Source organism: Carcharodon carcharias, chromosome 3 (genome assembly GCF_017639515.1).
Source record: "Carcharodon carcharias isolate sCarCar2 chromosome 3, sCarCar2.pri, whole genome shotgun sequence".
Lineage (NCBI taxonomy): Eukaryota > Metazoa > Chordata > Chondrichthyes > Lamniformes > Lamnidae > Carcharodon > Carcharodon carcharias.
This window is the reverse complement of record NC_054469.1, coordinates 24881398-24907703: the sequence shown is the minus strand read 5'-3', so window position 1 is coordinate 24907703 and position 26306 is coordinate 24881398. Positions and strand designations below refer to the sequence as shown.

The following is a 26306-nucleotide window of genomic DNA, read 5'->3' as shown; positions in this document are numbered from 1 at the left end:
CACAATTCCAGCTGTGGCCTAACCAGCGTTTTATGCAGTTCCATCATTACACCCCTGCTTTTGTATTCAATACCTCGCCCAATAAAGCTTTTGATATGCTTTCTTTACCACCTTATCCGCTTGTCCTGCCACCTTCAAGGACCTGTAGACATACACTCCAAGGTCCTTCACTTCCTCAACCCCTCTCAATAACTTCCCATTTATTGAATACTCCCTTGCTTTGTTTGCCTTCCCCCAAATGCATTACCTCACAGTTTTCCAGATTGAAATCCATTTGCCACTTCCCCCCCCCCCCTTTGAACCAATCCCTGTTTTTCTTTGCCTTGCCTTTAGTGGCCGAACTTTCTAGGCTTTGATTTGTGGAATTCTTTCCCAGGCAGGCAGCTGGTAACAAAGAGACTAAAGTAGGGCAGCAGCTGATGCTTAACATCTTCTAGCAGTATTGACGATATTTAATAGACGACTGCAAACGTTGGTGTATAAGTCAGCCTTTGAAGCCTTGAAAAATCCCTCCAAAAATGTGTACTGACTTATACATCGAGTATAAAAATGAACTGGGTCTGAGCGGTTGCCATTTTGAAAGGTCATCGACATCTGATGCAAAAAATGGGCTTGCGCTAAATTCCTGCGCGTCTTTGCAACACAGCCTGTATCGCCTGCTTGATCCCTTGCGCCCAGTTATGAGGTACTGTTATGAAAACTATACTTGTTGGGAGTTCTGATGCCGGACAGACCTCGGAGCTTTTACGCATGTGTAGACTGTGAGCGGGCTGCATGTGTGCAGTTTTGCACTTTTTGAGTTTTTAGGACCTGGTTAGAAAGAAAAATGGTGCGAAAGCTTGGGCCAGGTGACTGGGAGCGGAGCGCCATGGGTGACATACCAAAGGGAGAGGGGACAGAAAACGGTCCCAGTTTAATTAACAAAAGTTTGTGGGGTGAAAATTTGAGGCTAATGTGAATTATAATGTGTCACGAATTATACGGCAAGTAGATACAAATATGTAACATTTGGGGCCAGGAAAAGGATCGCATTATATGCCAGGTTGACTGACGTGCTGCGATGTACGGTAGTAGTGGCAGGGGATTAATGTTTCCCTTTATGACAGTATTGGAGGTTGAATCTTTGATTGTATTAATCAGCAATGTACTACAAAGACAGGATTTATAAAAAGGAGCAAAAATGTGACTGAGTATCACTCGCTGGTGCTGCATGTGGGCGTTAGAGCAGCGTTCACAGTTTAATGTTTCTTTGTTTTACTGATTTGTGTTTATATCCTCGTTCTGTGAAAATATAATTAATTCTGCTTTTTTTTTTTGCTTGGTGCTGCTTTGTGTTTTACCTTTAGTTAAAGGATGTCACACCGCCAGCAAACAGAAGGTCAACAACCCTCTCCACCCTCACTTATTTTTCTTATTGCCCAACAGGATGTTGAATCAAATTCTCCGGCAGCCCTGGCAGGTCTCAGGCCACAAACCGATTACATTATAGGCGCAGATCAAGTGCTGCAAGAGGTAACAAACTCTCAGGGTACGTTTATGCCATTGTCTGAGGCTGGTAGCTGTGGTTCAGCTCCCAGCCAGACAAGTAAATAACATTTCTTGGCTTCTGTCTGAATTCAAAATTTTTAAACCGTGTTGCTGGACAGATCTACCTATGCCTGGATAGAAATGTGCGCAAAGTGCTCTCCCGACACAGCCGATGGAGTACTCCCAAAGGGAAGGGAAATGCAGCAGCCAATTTGTGCACAGCAAGATCCAACCACTACAATAAGCCGAATCACTAGACAGTCTGTTTGCAACGCTAGTTGAAGGATGAACATTTTACTGGAAACTGGGAGAACTCCTCTGCTGCTCTTTGAAAAAGCGCCATGGAATAATTTATGTCATCCTGAGAGGGCCGACAGGGTCTCGGTTTAATGCGGTGAGAGAGCCCAGTGCTCAAGTCTCTGGAGTGGAACTTGAATCCACAGCATTCTGAATCAGAAGTGAGCGCATAACCAACACATCTGATGCTTGAATCAAAAATGACCCGGGATGGGTGGAGAGTTTCCAACAGATCCCTTGAGCGAGCTCTAAACTAGGCTGGATTCTTATCTGTAATTTTATGAGGCTACCACCAGAGTTATCCCTCTACTTCATCTCTGGGTTAAGTTGGGCCCTGACTAACACTGAAATGAAAACAAATCCGCCAAAGATAGTGACATGGTGTGTACAATAAATCTAACTGGGTGGAGTTGGAACTCAGGCTCCATTCCTTAGTATTGAGCTGCTATTTATAAAGCCCAGGGTCCTCATGTGCCTTTTTAACTATTTTCTCAACTTGCCTTCAGTGATTTGTGTGCATATACTCCCAGCTTCCTCTGCTCCTGCACCAACTATAGAATTGTATCTTTATTTTATATTGTCTTCATTTGTTCTTCCTACCGAAATATATCACTTCACACTTCTCTGTATTAAATTTCATCTGCCATGTGTCCAGCCATTCTACCCATCTGTCTATGTCCTCTTGAAGTCACTATCCTCCTCTCAGTTCACATTACTTCCAAGTTTTTCTGGGGTTTGGTGGGATGCAGGGGTGGTCGTGGTCATGTTGATCTTGGGTTATTATAGGTAAGTCATGTTTGCTTTGAAATTGCCTTTGCTGATGTTGATGGATTAATGCTTAACGTGTTCACACACATTTCTTTGTGCACTATTCTAGTGCCGACGTTAATCCATTCATGATATCGCAATACAAAATGTATCAAATGTTTGCCACTGTTGCCAGCTGAAATTTCTGAGCTTCTGAAGGACCAGAGTAGAAAGAATTCACCCTAGTCACGTGGCATTTGTGGCCTTGGAACCCTGAGTCCACCTCAGAGGCTGTTTTCTGCAAGTTAGATTCTGAGACACTGGGAACCTAGAGTCGTGTATTAGCTAACTTGTTTAAAAAGCACCTGACTGTAAGCAGCTGAGAATTTGTTACTTAGCTGTTACAGAGTTGAAGTGCTTTAACGCCTAGTTGCCAAGCCTGACTAACTTCGGAATTGAAAACAAGAGGGTTGGAAGGGAGCAGCAGCTCTTTTTTGCCAGCCACTGACTCCTGCAGCAATTCCTGTGGCTGTAGGAATGCAGAACCCCACTGATCTCGAAGATACCTGCTCCAGGAGTCCTTTCTATGAACGCAAGTACCTGCAGTGTTGAGTTATTCGCTGGGTCAGAAATCTGGAGCTCCCTCCCTAACAGCACCGTGGGAATACCTTCACCACATGGAATGCGAAGGTTCAAAGAGGTGGCTCACTACCACCTTCCCGATGGCAACTGGGGGATGGACAATAAATGCCAGCCTTGCTAGTGATGCTCTCATTCTCTGAATGAATGAATAAATAAATAAATAAATAAACAAATTCATTCCTCAGCACTCCACAGTTTTGTACCAGGGATCAGCACATCTATCCAACTGGGGTCCCAAAAGAATTCATCTGTCTTTTTATGAATCGATCTGTGTGTGGGAAAACAAAAAATGATGGTTGAATCTCACCTGCATCAGCTTTTGATCAGTGTTTTTGTGTGAAAGAAATGATAGGAAGAAGTGGGAAACTTTTTCTAAAAAAAAATCTGTTTTCCCTTAACTAGACTGAAGATTTTTTCAATCTGATTGAGGCCTTTGAAGGAAAGCCGCTGAAACTGATGATTTATAACAGTGAGACAGATACCATCAGGGAAGTCATGGTTACGCCCAATGGGGCCTGGGGAGGAGAGGGAAGGTATGTACTGGTTGACTATTATCTATAAGCAGTTGCATTATGTTAAAGCACATTACCTTGAGAATGTATCTACCCCTGTTGTTCACTGTCAGCAATTGGAACTTTTGAGCAATCTATTAATGAGATCATGAGAAATAGGAGCCAGGAGTAGACCATTTGACCTATCAAGCCTGCTCTACAATTCAGTAAGATTGTGGCTGATCTGATCGTGGCCTGATCCCCACTTTCCTGCCTGCCACCCCCATAACTCCCTTGCCAGTCAAAAATCTGTCTAACTCAGACTTCAGTATATTCAATGACCCAGCCTCTTCTGCTCTCTGTGGGAGAGAATTCTCAGAGGGCAATCCTCAGAGAAGAAATTCCTCCTCAAATGGGAAACCCCTTATTTTTAAACTGTGCCCCCTAGTTCTAGATTCTCTCAAAAGAGGTATCATCTACTCTGTCAATCCCCCTCAGAATCTTGTGTGTTTCAGCAAGACCATCTCTCATTCTTCTAAACTCCAATGAGCATAGGCTCAACCTGCTAAACTTTTCCTCCTAAGACACCCTTTCATCGCAGGAGTTAACCTTGCGAACCTTCTCTGAACTGCTTCCAATGCAAGTATATTCTTGCCTGTATGAGTGCAGTTCAAACAACACTCGAGAAGCTTGACACCATCCTGTTCTGCCAAAGGGGGCAACCTCACATTTTCCCACATTATACTCCATCTGCCAAATTTTTGCCCACTCACTTAACCAATCTATATCGCTTTGCAGACTCTTTGTATTCTCCTCATGACTTGCTTTCCTACATATCTATCCGTCATCAGAAAAAACACACCCCTACATCTACTGGTACCCTTTTATCCACTCTACTTGTGTTACATCCTCAAAAACTTTTTAATAAATTTGTCAAACACAAAATTTCGCATTCAAAAAACCATGTTGACTCTGCCCAATTGATTTATGATGTCCTACTGCTAATTCCTTACTAATGTTTTCTAACATTTTTCCAATGACAAATGTTTGACTAACTGGCCTAGTTTTCGGCTTTTTGTCTCCCTCCTTTCTTGAATAGTGGTGTTACAATAGCGGCTTCCAATCTGCTGGGACCTTTGCAGAATCTAGGGAATTTTGGAAGATTGCAACCAATGCATCCATTATCTCTGCAGCCACTTCTTTTAAGACTGGAACGCAGGTCATCATGTCCAGGGGACGTCAGCCTTTGGTCCCATTAGTTTTCCTAGTACCTTTTCTCCATTGATCATGATTGTTTTAAGCCCCTCTCTCCCTTTTGTCCCCTGCTTTTCTGCTATTCCTGGGATGTTTTTTGTGTTTCCTACTGTGAAGACAGATACAAAATACTTGTTCGAAGTTGATGCCATTTCCTTATTTCCCATTAATTCCCCTCTAAGGGGTCAATGCTCATTGTTGCTACTGTTTCCCTTTTTATATACTTGTAGAAGTTTTTACTGTCTGTTTTTATATTTCCTGCAAGCTTTACCTCATACTCAAATTTCTCCCTCTTTATTTTTTTTTAGTCATCCTTTGCTGGTTTCTAGAAATTTTTCCAATCTTCTGGAGTACCACTAATATATGCAGCATTGTACAATTTTTCTATCAATTTGATACCATCTTTAACTTGCTTAGTTAGCCACTGATGGTGCACCCTTTTAGTCTTTCCTTCTCAATAGAATATATTTTTGCTGAGAGTTATGAGATGTCTCCTTAAACGCCTGCTACTGCTTCTTTGCTGCTTCATCTTTTAACCTATTTTCCCAGCCCACTTTAGCTGTATTCATCTTCATACCCTTGTAATTTCCTTTATTTAAGTTTAAGGCACTAATTTCAGACCCAAATTTCTCATCCTCAAATTGATTGTGAAATTCTATCATGTTGTGACCCTCTTACCTCGAGCATCCTTTACTATGAGATCATTAATTAATCCTGCCTCATTACTCATTACCAGGCCTAAAATAGCCTGTACTCTGGCTGGTTCCAGAACGTATTGTTCTAACAAATTGTCTTGAACTCATCAGCTCATCTTCCAGGCTACCTTTGCCAATTTGATTCGCCCAATCTATATGAAGCTAAAAATCTATGATTACTTCAAGACCTTTCTTACCAGCCCCCATTATTTATTTCTATTTGTGCTATCAATTCATCCATTTTGTCACGAATGCTGCATGCATTCCGTTAAAGAGCCCTTAATTCTGTCTTTTTACCATTTTTCCCTATTTTGACCCTATTTGCTGGTTCGCTGTTATGTTTGTCACAGTCTGGATGTCATCGCCCGCATCTTTAACTTGCACTATTGCCTTGTCCTTTCTCTCTAACTTTCCAAATCTTACCTTGTGAATCTTCCCATTTCTTCCCTGCCACCATCACCCCCCCCACCACCACCATCATTTAGTTTAATGCCCTTTGTACAACCCTAGTTATACGACTCACGAAGTCACTGATCCCAGTGCAGTTCAGGTGAAGGCCCTCCCAGCTTCCTCTCTTTCCCCAGTACTGGTGCAAGTGTCCCATAATAAAACAAGCATTTCTCCCACACCAATCTTGGAGTCACACATTCAAGTCTCTGATCTTAATTACCCTGTGCCAATTTGCTTGGATCAGGTAGTAATCCAGCGATTATTACCTTAGTGGCTCTGCTTTTAATTTAGTTCCATACTCCCTCAGCAGAACCTGTTTCTTAGTCCTACTGTGTCATTGGTACCCACGTGGACCATGACAACTGGACCCTTCTCCCATTCCCAAGTTTCTCTAACCCTGACACCGGACAGGTAACACAGCTTTTGGGCTCTCTCTTTTGGCTGCAGGGAACAGTGTCTATCTCCTCCCTAACTATACTGTCCCCTACTACATCTACATTTCTTTTTGCTTCCCCCACTTGAATGGCCCCCTGCAGCATGGTGCCATGGTCAGTTTGCTCATCTTCCCTGCAGTTCTTGCTCTCGTCCACACAAGCTGCAAGAACCTCAAACCTCTTGGCCAGTTGCAAGGGCTGAGGCTCCTCCTTTGCTATCTTTTGGATCCCTATACCTGCTTTTACAGTCACACCCACCTGCTGCTGACCATGGACCAACTTTGAAGTACCTAGCCTAAGAAATTAAGGATAGTATTAGATCCAAAGAGGAGCCATATAAAGTTGCTAGAAAAAGTAGCAAGCCTGAGGATTGGGAGCAGTTTAGAATTCAGCAAAGGATAATCAAGATATTGATTAAGAGGGGGAAAATGGAGTATGAGAGTAAACTTGCAAGAGTAAACTTGTAAAAGAGGATGGTAAAAGCTTCTATAAGTATGTAAGGAGAAAAGGATTGGTGAAGACAAATGTAGGTAGCTTACAGTCTGAAATGGGAGAATTTATAATGGAGAACGAGGAATTGGCAGTGCAATTAAACAACTACTTCTAGTTCTGCCTTCATGGAGAAAGACGTAAATAACTTCCCAGAAATACTAGGGAACCAAAGATCTAGTGAGAAGGAGGAATTGAACGAAATTGGTATTACTGAAAAAACCGTGGAGAAATTAATGGGACTGAAAGCTGATAAATCCCCAGGGCCTGATAATTTACATCCCAGGATCCTTAAGGACGTGGCCATGGGAGTAGTGGATGCTTTGATTGTCATCTTCCAAAATTCTGTAGATTCTGGTACAGTCCCGGCAGAATTTAGGACGGCAAATGTAACTTCACTATTTAAAAATGGAGTGAGGGAGAAAGCAGGGAATTACAGACTGGTTAGCCTGGTATCAGTAGTAGGGAAAATGCTGGAGTCTGTTATAAAGGATATGATAACAGGACACTTAGAAAATATCAACGGGGTTAGACAAAGTCAACATGGATTTATGAAAGGGAAATCATGTTTGACAAACTATCTTTTTGAGGAGGTAACTAGCAGAATGGATAAGGGGGAACCAGTGGATGTGGTGTATTTGGATTTTCAGCAAGCTTTTGATAAAGTCCCATATAAGAGGTTAATGTGCAAAATTAAAGCACATGGGATTGTGGGTAATATATTGACATGGATTGAGAATTGGTTAGCAGATAGGAAACAGAGAACGTATAAATGGGTCTTTTTCATAGTGACATGAGGTGACCAGTGGGGTACCACAGGGACCAGTGCTTGGGCCCCAGCTATTCACAATATCTATCAATGATTTGGATAAGGGAATCAAATGTAATATTTCCAAGTTTCCTGATGACACAAAACTAGGTGAGGAGAATGTTAAGAGGCTTCAAGGCAATTTAGACAAGTTGAATGAGTGGGCAAATACATGGCAGCTGCAATAACATGCATGAGTGTGAAGTTATCCACTTTGGTCGGAAAAACTGAATGGCAGAATGTTATTTAAATGTTGATAGATTGAGAAATTTTAATGTACAAAGGGACCTGGATGTCCTTGTACACCAATCGTTGAAAGCAAGCATGCAGGTGCAGCAAGCAGTTAGGAAGACAAATGGTATGTTGGCCTTCATTGTGAGAGGACTTGAGTACAGGAGCAAGGATGTCTTACTGCAACTGTACAGGGCCTTGGTGAGACCACACCTGGAGTACTGTGTGCAGTTTTGGTCTCTTTACCTAAGAAAGGATATACTTGTCATAGAAGGGGTGCAGCGAAGGTTCACCAGACTGATTCCTGGGGTGGCAGGATTGTCATATGAGGAGAGATTGGGCCAACTAGGCCTGTATTCACTGGAGTTTAGAAGAATGAGAGGGGGTCTCATTGAAATGTATACAATTCTGACAGGGCTGGACAGACTGGATGCAGGGATGATGTTTCCTCTGGCTGGGGGGGGGTGTTTAGAACAAGGAGTCACAATCTCAGGATGTGGGGTAGGCCATTTAGGACTGAAATGAGGAGAAACTTCTTCACTCAGAGGATGATGAACCTGTGGAATTCTCTACCACAGAAGGCTATGGAGGCCAAGTCACTGAATATATTTAAGAAGGAAATAGAAGGGGCATGGGGAGAGAGTGGGAGTATGGTGTTGAGATAGAGGATCAGCCATGATCATTTTGAAGGAGAGCAGGCTCAAAGGGCCAAATGACCCACTCCTGGTTCTGTTTTCTATGTTTCTAAGAGATGAGGCTGCTTCCTAGAACATGGTGTCCAGGTAACTTTCCCTGTCTCTGATGCACTGCAGTCTCTGAAGCTCAGATTCCAGCTCATCAACTCTTGAGCTGAAGTTCCTTGAGCTGCAGACACTTACTGTAGATGTGATTGCCATGGATCCCACAGGTTCCACCAGCTCCCACATGCTAGCGCTGCAACACATCATGTGCCTTGCCATCTTTATTTTGTTTGTATTTAACTAATTAGGTTTCAAGTTTAGAATATCATTCAATGATTATCCCCAGTTATAGTAAATAGTTATGCAAAACATTTAATGTGATATTTATACCTCTCCAACACCAGTTTAAACTACTTCTATGCAGTTTAGGGGAGAAAAAAAAGCTAAAACTCACCAATTAACTTCCAGTGCACCACCTTATTGCCTCTGGGCTTCAGCTTTCAGATCTTGCTGTTTCTGTCCCTCTTGGACCACTCCTTTTTTATAAGGGGCCAGAACAGCACCTCCTCCTCACGGCACCAAATTCTCACAATTATCAAATTTGTGGATTTAAGCACTTGGTCTCGTTGCATTCAGTCTCCACTGCCACCTTTGGGCATATGCAAAACCACCTGTATTTATATTACCTCTCATTCCAGTGAGATGAATCAGCCACTGCTGGCTAGGGAACCAATTCTAACTAGTTATATGATGAAATGCCCTGCAGATGCCTCTAGGTAGGGACTTTGTTTATCACTAGCCAAAACTGAAAAAGAAACTACAATTTATTGTTACAGTTAAATTAAATGCAAATTTGAATAGATTTTAAAGAGTGATCAACCCTTAAAAGTTCTTACTTATCAAATCCCAGATTTAAGCACTCGGTTTCACTGCAGTCAGTGTCCAATTGCACCTCTGTGCAGCTCACCAGAATGACCAGAAAGGTTTGCCTCTTTTCCTCTTGCCTACCCCTCTGAATTTTCTAGTTGCTGCTCTAAACCTCTTCGCCATACTTACTGCGCAGGTAGACCAAAGAGACAGATCTAGCCTTCATTTTGGTTATCTGAACCCTCCCGATGTGTATTTTTTTTATCCAAGAAAGCTTCCAGCGACCATGTATCAGAGGCAGATCGACTCTCTGCAATCATGTTAATTTTGCCGCTTCAGCTATCATCTTTTCTTCCCCTGACGACGGATCACAGAGCTGATACGTTAACTCTGTCTCTCCACAGATGCTGCCAGACGTGCTGGTGTTCCAGCACTTCCTGTTTATAGGTCACGTTTTCCTCTTGTATTAATGATGGTGTAAGCCATAATTTCAACAACAAGAGGGACAAGCGGATGTTTGCTCAGATCCAAGAAGCCTCTGGCTATCACGTCCTTCTATACCCATGAGAACCCACCGTGTGATTGACTCTTCTTTCTTTGCCACGCGCTCAATTCAAAACATTCCATGATCTATTTAACTTCATTTTCTCCAGTTAAATTGAGTTTTGAATACCTTGCGCACCATCAGTTGCACGATTACACTCCTAAAACAGTTGTGACCACCACAATACCTGTAACCAGAACATTTTAATAATGGAGCAGTGCAAATTGAATGTTCATGAATTAGACAAAATGCTGGAAATACTCAGCCATCAAGCAGCATCTCTGGAGAGTGAAAGGGAGGGTTAACTTTTTCAAAGGATTTTCATGTTCAGAAACACAATCAAAAGATCTGTCTAGAGCAGGTGTCTGCTGCCATATGAAAGCAAAAATAAGAGAAAAACCGGACCATGCAAAGAGAAAGAAACAAAATGACAGAGTTTCCAGTCTAAAATTGTTGAACTCAGTGTGGAGTCCGGAAGGCTGTAAAGTGCCTAATTGACAAATGAGGTGCTGTATCTCTTGTTCCCATTTTGTTTAGGCTCTCTGCCTCCATTGAATAACCCAAGCTATTTACCATTGCCACCCTGATGTGGGGCTTAAATTGATGATCTGACTGGAGACAACAGTACAAACACTGGGTTGCAGCTGTCACAGGGTGGGTGAGAGAAAATGGCTAGTTCCTGATCTCCCCACCCCACCGAGTCCCAGTTTATCCTTTATATGCACAAGTGGGAAGCCAGGTGAACAGTATTGAACCTTGAAATAAAAGCAAAATACTGCAGATGCTGGACATCTGAAATAAAAACAGAAAGTACTGAAAACACTCAGATCTGGCAGCATTTGTGGAGAGAGAAACAGTTAACATTTCAAGTCCAATATGATTCTCCTTCAGAACTTTGTAGCACTGCCCATTTTTATTTCAGTTTTGAACCTTGGTCTAATGAGTTCCATGGTTGGAGAGTGCACTGACCTTCGTTGTCTGAGTAACCTCTTGTGGACAGAAGTCGTGTAGGTGAGGTACTTGCAGAACTGATGCAATGGTACCCCAGCAAGAGTTGGTATCCTAGAGATTGAGAAAAATGGGAGATGAGCCAGAAGGTTCTATTTGATGCAAACTGTATCCCATGTAGCTGATCAGCTATCCTATTGCCAATTATACCAACAAGTGAGGTACTTGTAATTGATTAGATTTGTCAAGTGCTTTTTTGATGAAGATAGAATCTCTTTAGTATGAATATTCACTACCATCAGTCAATGAGTTAGAGATGAGGAATGTTCACTCTCGTTAGTCAATGAGTAAGACGAGGAATGTTCACTCTCGTTAGTCAGTGAGTAAGAGACGAATGTCCACTCTCATTAGTCAGTGAGTAAGAGACGAGGGATGTTCACTCGTTAGTGAGTAAGAGACGAGGAATGTTCACTCTCGTTAGTCAATGAGTTAGAGATGAATATTTACTCCTGTCAGTTAATGAGTTAGAGATAAAGATATACGCTGCCATCAGTCAATGAGTTAGAGATGAGGAATATTCATTACCATCAGTCAATGGGTTGGAGACAAGGAATGTTCACTACCATTAGTCAATGAGTTAGAGATGAGGTTAAATGTGTGGTTTTAATTTAGTTTTCAAACCTGAGACCAAAACTACAGCAAAACAGCAGGATTATTTCTCCCATGCTATGCAGTGAGTGGAGGATAATTACATTGTTTGTGAAATCAAATCAACCCCAGTCACTTCCAGCGGTGTGTTCCAGATGTGATTGACGGAGGATTTGCCCTACCATCTCCATTGCTAATTGCTGTTACTTGTGGGGTCACTATATGTAGCCTCTTTTTTTTTAATATGTGTACTTGGGATGTGAGCGTCTCTGGCAAGGCCATCCCTGATTGCCCTTGAGAATATATAAATGCTAATTTAAGTAAACTTTCACTGTTCACCTTAATGTTTCTCCTTTTCAGCTTAGGTTGCGGCATTGGCTATGGCTATTTGCACAGAATCCCCTCCCGTCCTGTCGTACCGAAGAAAAGGGTTGAGATTCCAGCACCGCCTGTGGCAAGCACCCCACCTCAGAACCCAGAAAAGGGATACACGGAGGTGGGTAACCACTGGCTCCAAAAGTGCACTGACCCCAACCTTAACACAACCCTACCTAATTAACACATCTACCTGTCAATTCCTAGTCACTTACCATCAAAATATTTCGCCATGCTATTTCAGATTTTGTTTTTTTTACACTCCTGATGTGCTGAAGGGAGATTCAGTTTTGCCTCTTGTTATCATCTGCTCATCCTTGATGATGGGAGACCAAGGCTTTGAACTGCAGCTCCCTTCACTGCCGCTCTGCTCCCTGCGTTCATAGTGTGTATATGATGTAAGAAATTACTAGCGTACATGAAGTTAATGTTTCCCAATCAGTGTTCTATCTTTTTGGGAAAAAAATGACTCTGCATTTCCCTCTTAACTTGAGGGGACATGAACCTTGGCTCTTCATTGCCTTTTAAATTCCTTGCAGTACTGGTTTATAAGCAGCTGGGGGAGTCATAGGCTTGACAATGACAAATGTTGACGAATATATACATGAGCCAAATACACCATTTTAAAAACTAATACACTTAACAGACATGCACTGTACATCTTTACCAGATTCACAATTATGTGAAGCATAGAAACTCATCAGAAACGAATTTGTGTCAATTTGTTCAGCTTCTTAGATCCATATTGGTATAATTTTACCAGATGTAGATAATCTAACACTTGTAAACTAGATGCATTGTGTATGCATTTGTAAACCAGGAAAATTACTATATATTGTAACGTTACTTCCTGTCCATCCTCTCCCTGTGCTACTCTGTTGGTCGGTTATGTTTTCACAGGAACCAGTTCATTGTATCATTGAGTAGTACAGCAGAGAAAGACCATTCAGTCCATTATGCATGTGCCACCTCTTTCGAAGAGCAATCTAGTTAGTCCCACTTCCTGGCTCTTTTCCCATATCCTGCAGTTTTTTCTCCTTCGGGTAGTTATCTAATTTCCTTTTGAAAGCTATAACAGAAGCTGTTGCCACCACCCTGCAATTTTAAGTTCTAGCCACTTGTTCGTTGCCTACAAAAGTTTTTCCTCATCTTGCTTCTTTCGCCAGTTGCCTTAAATCTGTGGCCCCTGGTTATTGACCCTTCAGCCATTGGAAACAGTTGTTTTTTCATTTACTCCACCTTAAACCTTTTGTAATTTTTTTATTGACTCTAGCAAATCTCCTTTTCTGAGAACAAACTCAGCTTCTCTCATTTGGCCACGTAACTGAAGTCCCCCATCCCTGGAACCATTCTAGTAAAATCCCTTATGCACCCTCTCCAAAGCCTTTACCCCCTTTTTCAAAGCGTGGTGCCTAGAGCTGGACACACTACTCCAGCTGGGGCGGAACTAGTGTAACATAGATTTGGCATAAACTTTTGTGCTCTCTGCCTCTGTTTAGAGAGTCCAGGATCCCATATGCTTTATTAAGTGCTGTGTTAACCTGCCTGCCACTTACAAAGACTTGCGCACAAATGCCCCTCTCTTCTTGCACCCTCTTTAAAAATTATACAATTCAGTGTATTGTCTTTCTTCATTCTGTCTACCAAAATGTATCACCTCGTACTTCTATGCATTAAATTTCATTTTCCCACATATCTGCCCATTCCATCAGCCTGTCTTTGTTACCTTGAACATTGATATCTGCATTACTGTTTAATAATTTCACGTCATTTGCAAATGCTGAAATTGTGCCCTGTGCCTGCAAGTCCGAGTCATTAATGTATGTCAATAACAGCTATTCACCACCACTCTCTGATTTCATTCCTTAACCAATTTCATATCCATGCTGTTAATGTTTTCTTTATCCCACGGGGTTCAGTTCTGCTATAAACCTATTAAATGATAATTTATCAAATGCTTCTTAAGTCCATACACACAACAGAAACTGCACTGCCATCATCCACTCTCTCTGCAATTCATCAAAAGTCTTAAAACAAGTTAGTCAAAAACAATTTAACTCTTAAACCCGTGTTGGCTCTCCTGTTCTCTAGCACTTTCCCAATTCACCATTACTTGTGTGTGAGTTCCGATAGAGAGTGTTCACAGGCTATTGAACCAGATTAGAGAGCCCGGTATCACCACCTCTCTATGTTGTCCCAACACAATGTCTCACAGGCACATTTTTCAGCAGGGGTTCACCAGAGAGCAACTGTTCCCTCCCCACCCGAGCCCAATATAACTGAGACCATCCATTCCAGCATTCAACTGATATCAGTTAATGAGGCACAGATCAATCTTCAATACATGAGACCTTCTAGTCTTTGTAGCTTCAGTTATATGTGACTTCACTAACTGGCATTAAAAGCAAACATTCATTCAGTGGGCCAGGCAGCACCTGTAGAGAGAGGAATAGTGTTAATGAACTGAGTCATTAAAAAGCGAAATATTTATGGTTACTTTAAATCAGACGCTTTCTTTACTGTTGAATTTAGCTACATTACCAGATCAATCAATGAACCCGATCTGGGTAAAGTACATTTTTACTATACTCCAAAATTGTCTCGTTTTCAATTTGTTTTTTTCTTTTAAAAAAAAAGTCATCAGGATTATTGTAGCAACTTTGAAAAATGATTCATTTGAAGTGTCTGCAAGTGTGCCTGCTGAAGATAGCGCACCCTACTAAATACAGGTTGAGATCATGATAGAACATGTCTTTGTGCTTTTTCACTAGGCACCATTAGTAGCTCCCAGCTCACCAACTGACAGAATGAGTGATAGTCCTGGACTAGAACAGGAACTGACCAACCTAACAATGGAAAGCTCGCTTCTCCCTCCTCCCATACGGCGTGTCATGGACCCAGGTACTGGACATTTTAAAATAGTTTTTTCTACTTGCGGTATCTGAAACTGAAGAAACGACTGTCTGATCAGCTATTAAAGTTCTTTCCACTGATATTTATTGTTGTAACAAAATGGGTTCATATTTGACAAACAGCTGGTCATGCTGGAGTTGAACACTTCCACGAGGGCAGTTTTGAGGTTGTTTATGCTTGTTGGCCTGACGGCCGGGTCAATTGAGACTTTAAAAAGGGAATTGGATCATTATCTGAAAAGGAAAAAAAATTGCAAGGCCACAAGGGAAAGGCAGATGAGTGGCACTAGGTTACTTGCTCGTTCAGAGGGCCAGCACAGACATGATGGGCCAAGTAGCCACCTTGTGCTTTAATCATTCTACGCTCCTATAAATGTTCATGGATGTCCAGGCATGATGGGGGTGATCAACGTATTAAGTCTGAAGTTGAGCCTGTTCGGTTCCAATACTATCCTGTATCCTTAATGTGCTGTGTGCCATTTTTAAAAAAATAACTAATCTGGCTTTACCAATTTAGGAAAAGCAGCACAGCACATTGAGAATGTAAGATTCACCTCTGTGATTTCCCTAGTGGTGTGTTCCATGCAGTGACTGTCTGGGATTGGGCCAGATGGAAATTTTCAAATGTTGAACCATCATTAAGATTCTGCAGATAATTTTCTATAGATTACTAAAATCAAACTGCAATACTCTATACGTAATAATGCCCTGATTTCAACTTGAAAATTTTTTGAAGCCATCATGAATACCAACGTTCCACAAAAATGAAGCCAAGTTATTTTTGAATTCCATGGTGTTTTGAGGTGTTGTAATTAAGGGAATGGAAACACTGTGGGGTGATACTATCTCATAGATATGACCCTGGTCCTTCATTGGGCCAAAGCCCAAACTCTGCTGACTCAGCTCAGTTACAGTGCACAGTGTATTTTGCTACAATGTGGTTTTAGTATAAAGGCCTAAGTTCTTAGGGCGGCAGAGTGAAGACTGCATTCTGGACAAACATCATCTCCACTGCTCTGCATTTCTTAGCTTGGAATGGAGAGAATGCTGAGAACCTACAAGTTAGTCCACCTAGCTATAAATAATTGTGCGTATCACTGCTACACATTTCAGAACTCATTTTTCTGGAGGCTTGATTCAAGATATAGAAAAGCTTTTGAATAAAACTTAAAAAGCTTTCAATTCAAACAAGGTTGAGTAGCTGCAGTCATGCAGCGCTGTATAGGGTTCCCAGCAGGTGCAGATAAGGATCATGATTTAGTTTGCCTTTTGTATTCTTAAACAGGTTTTCCACCTGGATCCACAGACATTCTGGAAGCCCATAACTTGTCGAGTGTATTGAATGTAGCCGTGTCCTCATCATCCTCGCCTATCTTTAACATAATAACGGAGAGAAACCCTGGAACAGATGGGACTCTCAGCATTGAAGAACTTGATCCCCACTTTGGTAAGTGTCAACTTTTTTTTTTGCCTCCCTTGACTTCCCTCCTCTCCTGCTTGGACTGTGCTTCCGCAGGCACCAGCTACCCTACGGTGTCTCATCCAGGTGGCCAGTTCTTCATGTGTGGGTGTGGGTGCAGGCAGCGAATATTGCAGGCTTTTCACCCACAGTGTTATCACAGACAAACTTGGTCCTGCCCCGACTGCTTCCCAACACAAGTCAGGAAAGCGATCAAGCGTTTTTTTTTTGTTTTAAATTGTTATATGTATTATTTGGTTCAAAATTTTTAAAATAGCAATCAAAATTCAGTTCTGAATTTTAAGTGAACCGTTTTACTTTGTAGTGACAGACTGTGATGTGCTGAGTTTATAAAATATATATTTTGTTTTTGTTTCCTAAACTATATTTTAAGTCTGGTAGACATGAGATGCCAGTCATGGTATCCAGTCATGGTATCTAGCAGAACAATTCAAATGCCACAAATTTACTGCTCCCCAGCTCTTCAATCTAGCTGTCTTTCAAATTAAATTAGGTTTCCAGCAGTTATTATTTAAAAGCAACAGATGAGTAGCTAATGCTTTTTCAACAAATCTAATGCAGGGAAAATGAAGAATTCAGTGCAGAACATTAATTCCACCTGTCAGAAGAAATTTGTGTGACCGACTTAATATGTGTATGTGCCTTTTTATTTTTAAATAGACCAGGCTACTGCAGCTGTGTCCGAGGATTTAAATTCTGTCAGTGCTGTACCTCATACTGCTCCACCAACAGATCAAGGCCTGGATCAGGATTGCTCCTCAGCCTCTGACTTGACTGCCCCGTCGCTTCCCACCTCCACTGAAACGCCACCAGATGCACACGTGGATATCGACTACACAGAGTCTTTGCCGGAGGATCTCAAAGAGTGCCCACCTCAAGATGAAAACAACCTCCATGTTTCCTCTGTGATTGAAGATGAAGCAAAAGGTTGAAGAGGCCACAAGGACAGTGGGCGGCAGCGAACGAGACAGTGAATGTCTCACCTGAGTTTACTTTTAGTCTATCTGAGTACATGATAACTGCCTTTTGAAATACAAGCAGTCGTATGTTGAGGCTATTTTCTTTGCTGCTTGTCCAAAGGCAACATTATGCTATTCTATAGCTTCTGTCACATTACGAGGTGCCCATTATTGACTATTGCACTCTATGGTGCAAGAATACGGAAGTATTTAAGTGCTAGTTATTTCACATTCAAATCAGCTGGCTGCTAAACTAAAGTTCTGATGATAGGCCTACCTTTTCCTAAAAATATAGTAACCTTGTTTAGCAATTTGTGAAAAGTAAAGAATAAGTACAGCCTAAATTTCATGGAGAAGAGGGTGGTGGGAAGTTTCAAATTGCTGGTGTTGGGAAAGATATAAGGTTGTAATTAGATTCCAGCTACATTATACTTAAGCATCTTTTTGGGTTTATTTTTCTCAGTGTATAACACTACTGTGCCAGTAAAAGATTAGCACTTGTCAGATTCCTGAGTAGAATGGAGCTTTGCAATCAAATTACATGGCTTCATCTGAATCCTCTGATCGTATTAAGTCAGTCGTTTTTATTCTCCCTCATCACAAAGTAACTGCGAATGCTTTCACTTCACTATTATGTTGCCTAGTTTGAAATATTCTCAGTGATTCTTAATGGCAACGGTAATGTCTGGCCTTGTCAATGGTGCTCACATCCCATTAACGAATATAAAATAAGTTACTGTTTAATGAAATTGGACTGGTATTGCAGAGTGAGACAATGGGAAAGCAATTGTACATGCATGCAGGTAGGGACTTGAAGGCTGCAAAGTTTAGGGTAGCATTAGTTGCCAGCTTTCATCTATAGTCTGGGGGTTAAGTGTTCTTTCTTAATTAATGAATCATTATCTTAGTCTTGCAACTTTTCCCCCCATCCGGGTTGTTGTGGGGCATTAGGAACCTTTAAAAGCTCAGATGTGCTGTGTAGAAAATCAACATCCATAAGCAACAATAGTTGCCTTTACTTCCTGGTAACGTTTTTCTGTATTTTCCTCCCTACTTCTGAAGGCACTGACTCTTACTGGGGTAAGGTTCCCCATGGGACTAGTCAGTCTTCATGCAAGTGTCAGTAGGCTATATGACCTTGTCGGGAATGGTAAGTCCAGCCCGGTTCTGTGTTCACCTGATGTCCTCGTGCATGTACTTTCAAACATGATCCACTGAATCATCAAAGGAGGAGTTTCTTTCATATATCATGCCACTCATTTTGCTGCGTTCCAGTCCACTTAAGCCAAAGACTAAAAAGCTAGCTGCCTCTTTTGCAGGCAATGATTGATAGCTATCAATTGTTTGACTAGCATAAAGATAAATAATATATGTAGATGACATTAATTTTGTTTTTGCAGAGTTAGTATTGTACAGCTGAACACTATAAACATGCCTTGTGTAGATGAAACATTAAGTTATAACACTGCTTCCCAGGAGCATAGCATTGCACAAAGGCATCAGCGTATACGGTAATTTAGTGTGCTGCCTGGTACTGTGCCCAGTTAATGAAGGGTTCAAGGGTTATTTTTATTGCTTTTCCTTGTAACGCACAAGGTAATGAATGATTGAAAATGTAATATTGAGGGTGATGCTACATGTAGGGGTAATAATTACTAGTTGTGGCTTTGGGATACTATTGGGGGCTAATGTTTTAATCAGTGTGATGCTTACTTTTCTGTTTGCACAGTTTCTATGGAATGATTCCTTTTAAGTGGGAATTTTTTCCTCCTTAATCTCTATTTGTCATTGGACCTTGTTGATCGATTTGACACTGAAGTTACGGACACTGATTAAATGATAGCCCTTAGATAGGGCAGTGGGGATTTTTAATAAAAGTCATGTTTACATGTTGGAATAATTTAAATACTGTTGTGCATTAAGTGCATCATGAACAAGCTACACACCTACTGTCAGAACAGATGTGCAGTCAAAATGAAATCGCACGACAGAGCTTTAAGGATATATTTTGTATCTTTCAAAGATGCTGAGACAACTTGTGCTTACTTTCTACAGACTGTATTTAGTCCTTCAAATCAAGACTGTTCCTTGCCAGTTTTACCGCTTACCACATTTGCATAGGTCCCCCTGTTACCTTGTGTTTAGTTGTGCCTCTCCGTTGAGTACACAACTAAATGTGCTTACTGGCTTTTCACATGGGCTTGTTGAAGGGTCATTGACAAGTTGCATTATTAATTATGCAGCTTAATTTTAAAAAGGAAAAATTGCCAATGCTGGAAATTCAGAAGGTGCTTGATCAGCACGGTTACACCCAAAAGGTACTGACCATCATCCTCTTTGAGGTGTTCAGTGCCTGTTTTCTAATCTTTCAAAGGTATTAACAGATGTTACTTTTATATCAAATAACTTTTTTTTAAAAAGGCATAAAATGCATATTTCTTAAAAATGCTTGCTCTTCAGTTGTGTATTTCCCAATTATCTGGTTCTTAAATTTAAATTTTAGTCTTGGCATTGCACGTACAGGTGAACTGTGCTGGAGTCCTAGGTCATTACTGTTTACTGTTGAGAAGAATTTTGTCAGGGCCTATACCTGCAATGTCTTACTAAGTTAAAGCTTTCCACGTTTGAGATGGAATATTGAGATTATAGCTGTCTGGCCCTTCTAACAAATTGTGCCACTGACTGACAACCACCCAGCTGTATAAAGCTCTTTTAATGGTGTGAAAAACAGCTGGACTAGATTTATTATCCTATAGACTTAAGGTCTAGTCTAATTTCCACATCTTTGTACTTTCATATGGATAGATGCTTTTCATACATAATCATACATAAAAGTAATTTTGATGATGCTACAGGCGAAGCTTCTGAAAAGTTGAATGTTGACAAAGGAAATCTGTATTTTGGCAAAAAAAAAATTATAAGCTCGTATGTGGGAAGATGGGCCAGTGAATGGTGCGTATAAAGTTTTTTCTGAAAACATTAAAGTATTTCATTTGGATGCCTCACTTTAATCCTTATAGTTTGACATGCAGAGGTTGTTCTGAGAGACGGGTCTTTCAGGCTTGAGATATTCAGGCAGCTGAGTTAACACTGTTGCTTGTCTTTGTGGAAAGCAGATGAACACCAAGCTCTCCAATAATAAATATCCATGCTCGTGCATAAATAATGGATTCTTGAGCATTTGAGGCAGAGATCATTATGTCTTTTCACAGAGAAGTAAATTTGAAGTCAGGCTCAGTACAGGGCAATGGGTTTCATGTTTTTCTAATGAAGAGTGGACACAACTGATGGTTTCATCCTTTTGCTCTGAATTTCTGTAGTTCTACAAGAATAGAACATTGGGCAAGAAATAAACTATTTAATTAGTAATATAAAATGTGCTCGAGAGTTTTGTGAAAAGGAATTTGGTGATTAAAATTTAATGCTACCTGATCTAAACGTAACATATGGAACAGCCATGATCACAACACTGCATTAATTGAGTGCAATTTAGATTCTGTAAACTATGTTAAAGTATGCATTTAAGTTCTTCAAAAACTGTGAACCAGCCTTCCTTCATCATCACTGGGTCAAAATCCTGGAACTCCCTAACAGCACTGTAGGTATTACCTACACCACAAGGACCACAATGGTTCAAGAAGGCAGGCCACTACAACTTTCTCAAAGGCCATAAGGAATGGATGATAAATGCTGGCCTAGCCAGCAAGACCTCCTCCCACAATCACATTTTTTAAAAGTTGGCCAGATCATGGGAGTTGGGGCCCATGGCTGCATACTTAGCGGTTGCTAATTGCAGAGTATTTTTTAATTTGTTCATGGGATTTGGGCATCGCTGGCTATTACCCATCCCTAATTGCCTTTGTTTAGAGGGCATTTAAGAGTCAACCACATTGCTGTGGGTCTGGAGTCACATGTAGGCCAGACCAGGTAAAGACAGATTTCTTAAAGGACATGAGTGAACCAGATGGGATTTTATGACAATCACTTGTACATATTGTCAATGAACTCCCAAGAATGTCTTCCTGCCTATGGTTCCTTGCTCTGATGAGCAGAGTTCAAGTCACTCAGATATGAAACCTTTCTGTACAAGATAAAGGCAGGTATCTCAGTCCAGGGCCTCTTCCCTGTACTTTGTGCACTCTTCAGACCAAAGTGATGGTCCAGCCTCACACTCCCTGGATACATATCTGATGTCTGCACCTCAACAGTGCTTGTCATTGCTGCCAGAATGTTGTGGGCAGGCGTCAAGAGTATTGTCACTCTGTGTGCTTTCAGCACCTTTAAGGTGGGCCTGGCCCCCATTTCTTCAGCATCTGTGACCAGTGATGCTGTGCTGCTGAAGGCAGCCAAAGGATCAGATACTTTTGAAGTTTCATGGCTGCGTCTCTGTGATATGACCCTGATCATGGAGCGTAAGTGAGCTGCCCTCAGCCAGACAGGAGTCAGGCATTCTCAGAGGCTATGTGAAGATCTAACGAGTGTCTTCACTGCATGACGTTATCATCACCCTGCAATTGAGCGACTATTAGGGCCTCTACTGCATCTCCATGACAGGAGCAACATCACAGAGGGTATGTGCACTGCCATAAACCAGTGTGAGGGCCTCATCCTTGTCATTGTTGCCTTCGACGACCTCCTCATCCTCATCCCCTTCAGTGTCCTCATCAGAGGAGACTGCCAGCTCCTCCAACTCCTCCTCAGCCAGCTCCTCTCCCGTTGCAGCAGCAGGTTGTAAAGGGACAAAAGAGCTGAACTCCTGAGATGAGAATGACTGTCCTTGACATCAAGGCTGCATTTGACCGAGTGCGGCATAAAGGAGCCCTAGCAAAACTTGAGTCACTGGGAATCGGAGTCCTAACACAAAGGAAGATGGTTGTGGTTGTTGGATGTCGGTCATCTCAGCGCCAGGACATCACTGCAGGAGTTCCTCAGGATAGTGTCCTCAGCCCAACATCTTCAGCTGCTACATCAATGACCTTCCTTCCATCGTAAGGTCAGAAGTGAGGATGTTCGCTGACGATTGCACAATGTGCACCTTTCGTGATTCCTCAGATACTGAAGCAGTCCATGTCCAAATGCAGCATGACCTGGACAATATCCAGGCTTGGGCTGACAAGTGGCAAGTAACATTTGCGCCACACAAGTGCCAGGCAATGACCATCTCCAACAAGAGAGAATCCAACCATCACCCCTTGACATTCAATGGCATTATCATCACTGAATTCCCCACCATCAACATTCTGGGGGTTACCATTGACCAAAAACTGAACTGGACTAGCCAAATAAATACTACAGCTACAAGTGCAGGCCAGAGGCTAGGAATTGTTTAAATCCCAGAGGGAAACTTGAACAACTGTCATAACCTATATTTTCAATTGGTATGTTTGAGATGCAGCCCTGAATTCAGGAATAAAACCACCCAGCCTCCAGGTTTTTTATTTAAAACTAAATTAAACATTTATTAATTTAGCAACAAAGTAAACACACACGTCTACAAATTACTACCATAAAAACTTTTAAACAAATCCCCAAATAGTCACTCCCAGGTAAATCTTCACCGTGGTAACAATAAGCCATAGACTTTCCAAGACACCAGGCAAAGACCTTACAAATTCAAAAAGAGGTCCCTTGCCATTTGGTTCCTTTTCAGACACAGTTGTAGGCTTACAGGCTGGTTAGACCTTAAGTGCCTCTGACCTATACACAAAAACTCTTTTCTGCTCATGCCCAGCTTCCCCTTTGAATGTAAATTTTCCATTGGCTTTTAAATTTTACCTCTCCTAACAATAATCCTTTCATTCCACCAATTTTATTTGTAATACAAACACATTGCTTGGCGACTCCCAGCTAGGTGCAAGCTTCAACCCATTCTTTTGAATGGTTTATTCCACAAAATGCAAATTGCACTTTACTTTGTACCTTCCTTACATTTACTAATTAACATCTCAAAGCTACTATACATCAAAGCCCCCAGACTAGTTAGCTTTAAACCAATTAAGACATATAGACACACGGACACAGACCCTACTACAATTCCAATTTAAAAATAATTTCAAAAGCATTATAGACGTTAATATCTCTTCATGGCAATCCTACAGAGGTCCCATGTGGAGCCCTGAAAGGAGCCACTGGCATAGAAATTAAGCATCATTGTCACTTTCACGACCACTGGCGGTGGATGCCCTCCATGTCCCTGTGGCGATAAATCCTGCAATAGCTGGAAGATGTGACAGACCAGTTCCCTAGACATGCACAGTCTTCGATGACACTGGTTCTTGGTCATCTGCAGGAATGAAAGGCAGTGTTTATAGACCCTGGGTCTAGCTAGGTGCCAATCAGCGATGGCTCGCTGTGGCTTTTTGGCAGCATGTGTGGGAGCCCCAGCTGCCGCTTCTCCCAGAGGGTGCTGCTCCTCCCTCTGCGCAGCCAGGCACCTTAGTCGCTCTCTTCTCTGTCATCTTAGCTGTCTGCAAGCCACGAGGCATACAGCTAGTTCACCAGGCTCTGTGATCCTGATGCGCTCCTGCAGGATGAAAGAGAGAGACGTGTGGGTTAGAATAGGTGTATTAAGAACTGGAGGTGAGTACTCAGTGAGTATCATATGGACTCAAAACATTAATTCCGTCTTTCTCTCCACAGATGCTGTCAGACCTGCTGAGTTTTTCCAGCATTTTTTTGTTTTTCTTTCAGATTTCCAGCATCTGCAATATTTTGCCTTTATCTTTGTACTAAGAACCTGTCTTGGTTAAGTCTTAAGGCCCCTTAATGCATCCTGGAGAGTGCTGGCCACCACTTGGATGGCCAGAGATTAGTGCACTGCATGTCTGCCCGATACTCCGTCCACCTCTGCCCCACTCCACTTGACCGATTGGCGGCAGCTTTGCCCACTGGACTGCATGCTGTGCTCTCAGCTCAGGCGCAGGCATTCTCCTAACCTGTACTGTAAGGCTGTACTGTTAGCTTGAACCATTGGGGAAGACTGGTCCAAACCAGGGTGATGACATTGCAAGGGGCTGTGAGCGCTTCCACTAGTGACTGCTCCATGGCTGGCTTTAGCAAGGAAACTGTGCAACATGACCCATCGTCCAACCGGTCTGCAGTCCATTAAAATGCTCATTACTTTGCAGTCTGTGCCTGAGGGGTCAAAAGCTCTGGAGCACTTGGTGGTACTTTGCCCCTGTGTTGCTTGAGTGGGCAGATAAGCTAGAGCCCCAACTCCAGTCATATCAAGTGGCTGCGTCTGAACTGTCTCAGCCACAGAGGAATGGTCACTTTATACAAGGTGTCCCTAATGTTTGGTCACTTCCCTTGTCCCCTCCCCCACCCCGCACGTGCTTGTGCACTATCTTCAACCACAGGGCAGTTTTTGCCTCGCCTCCCACCCCGCCTATTCCCAATGCGCCTCAACCTTGAAGTTCCAACAGGTGACCCGGGCAAGCGCTGCACAACATTTCTGTGTACTCGCCTCCGAGGTCCCCTCAAAGTGCAGCCTGCCAAGTGCTCGTCTTTTATACGAAACATGTTGGCAGGCAGACGATCCAGTAGGGGGAAACGATACCGGCAGGCTGGCCTGAGAATGAAATGCTGACGTAATACAGTGAGGTTTCCGATGTCCGACGGCGGGAAATGCGGCTCACCATTGGCAGGCGGGATAGACGATCACAATCAGGTTTCACAACGTCGTGAAACTGATTTTTGGCCTTCTTGCCATATTGCCCCGCTCATGCCACTGAACACGCCTGACGCAAGCGGGCATGGAAAATCCTGGCCATTGGGTCAATTGTACAGGACACTGGTGTGACAACATCTGGAGTACTGTGTACAGATTTGATCTCTTTATTTAAGGAAGGATGTAAATGCAGTTGAAGCAGTTCAGAGAAGGTTTATCAGACTAAGACCTGGAATGGGCGGGTTGTCTTATGAGGAAAGATTGGACAGTCTAGGTTTGTATCCGCTGGGGTTTAGAAGAATTAGAGGCGACTCGATTGAAACATAAAAGATCCCAAGGGATCTTGACAGGGGGGATGTGGAGAAGATGTTTCCTCTTGTGGGAGAACTTAGAACTGGGGGTCATGGTTTAAAACTAAGGGGTCACCGATTTAAGACAGAGATGAGAAGAATTTTTTCTTCTGTGGGTAGAAAATCTTTGGAACTCCCTCAAAAGGCAGCGGAAGCAGTGTCTTTGAATGTTTTCAAGGCAGATGTAGGTAGATTCTTGATAAATAAGCCGGGGGGGGGGGGGCGGTGAAAGGATGTCTAGGGTAGTGGGAGGTTACTGTCAAATCAGCCATGATCTTATCGAATGGCGGAGAAGGCTTAAAGGGCTGAGTGGTCTACTCCGCTCCTAACTATCATACGTTCGTATGTACGTACGAGGTCTTATTCTCCTCGCGTAAGTCAGAGAGTGACTTAAAGAAGGAAAGCCAGGCGGACCGGAGGGTTGCAGAGAGCATATTCTGGAGTGAGGGACCTAGGCAACTATGCATGACCACCAATGGTGGAGCATTTAAAAATTAGGGATGCACGAGAGCCAGAATTAGAGGAGTGCAGATATCAGGAAGGGTTGCGTTTCTGGAGGAGATTACAGAGATAGGGAGGGGTGAGATCTTGGAGGGATTTGAAAACAAGGATGAGAATTTTAAAATGAAAAGGTTACATGACTGGGAGCCAATGTAGGTCAGCGAGCACAGGGGTGATAGGGGAATGGGACTTGGTGGACCTAGCAGTATTTTGGATGACCTCCAGTTTACGGAGGGCAGAATGTGGTAATCCTGCCAGGAGTGCGTTGGAATAATCAAGTCTGGAGGTAACGAATGGAAGAATGAGGG

The 26306-nt window shown here is 42.3% G+C and overlaps 1 protein-coding gene across 4 annotated transcripts in view; it reads left to right on the top strand.

Annotated features, from left to right (window-relative positions):
* Window positions 1-20849, top strand: part of LOC121276166 (Golgi reassembly-stacking protein 1-like) — a 33280-nt gene extending 12431 nt beyond the window's left edge. For all 4 annotated transcript variants that reach the window (XM_041184240.1, XM_041184237.1, XM_041184238.1 and 1 more), the window contains exons 4-9: window positions 1426-1512; window positions 3616-3746; window positions 12113-12248; window positions 14899-15028; window positions 16325-16486; window positions 17180-20849. In XM_041184240.1, coding sequence (XP_041040174.1) covers window positions 1426-1512; window positions 3616-3746; window positions 12113-12248; window positions 14899-15028; window positions 16325-16486; window positions 17180-17451 — 918 coding nt within the window. In that variant the 3' untranslated portion in view covers window positions 17452-20849. The remainder of the gene's footprint in view (window positions 1-1425; window positions 1513-3615; window positions 3747-12112; window positions 12249-14898; window positions 15029-16324; window positions 16487-17179) is intronic.
* Window positions 20850-26306: the final 5457 nt, after the last annotated feature.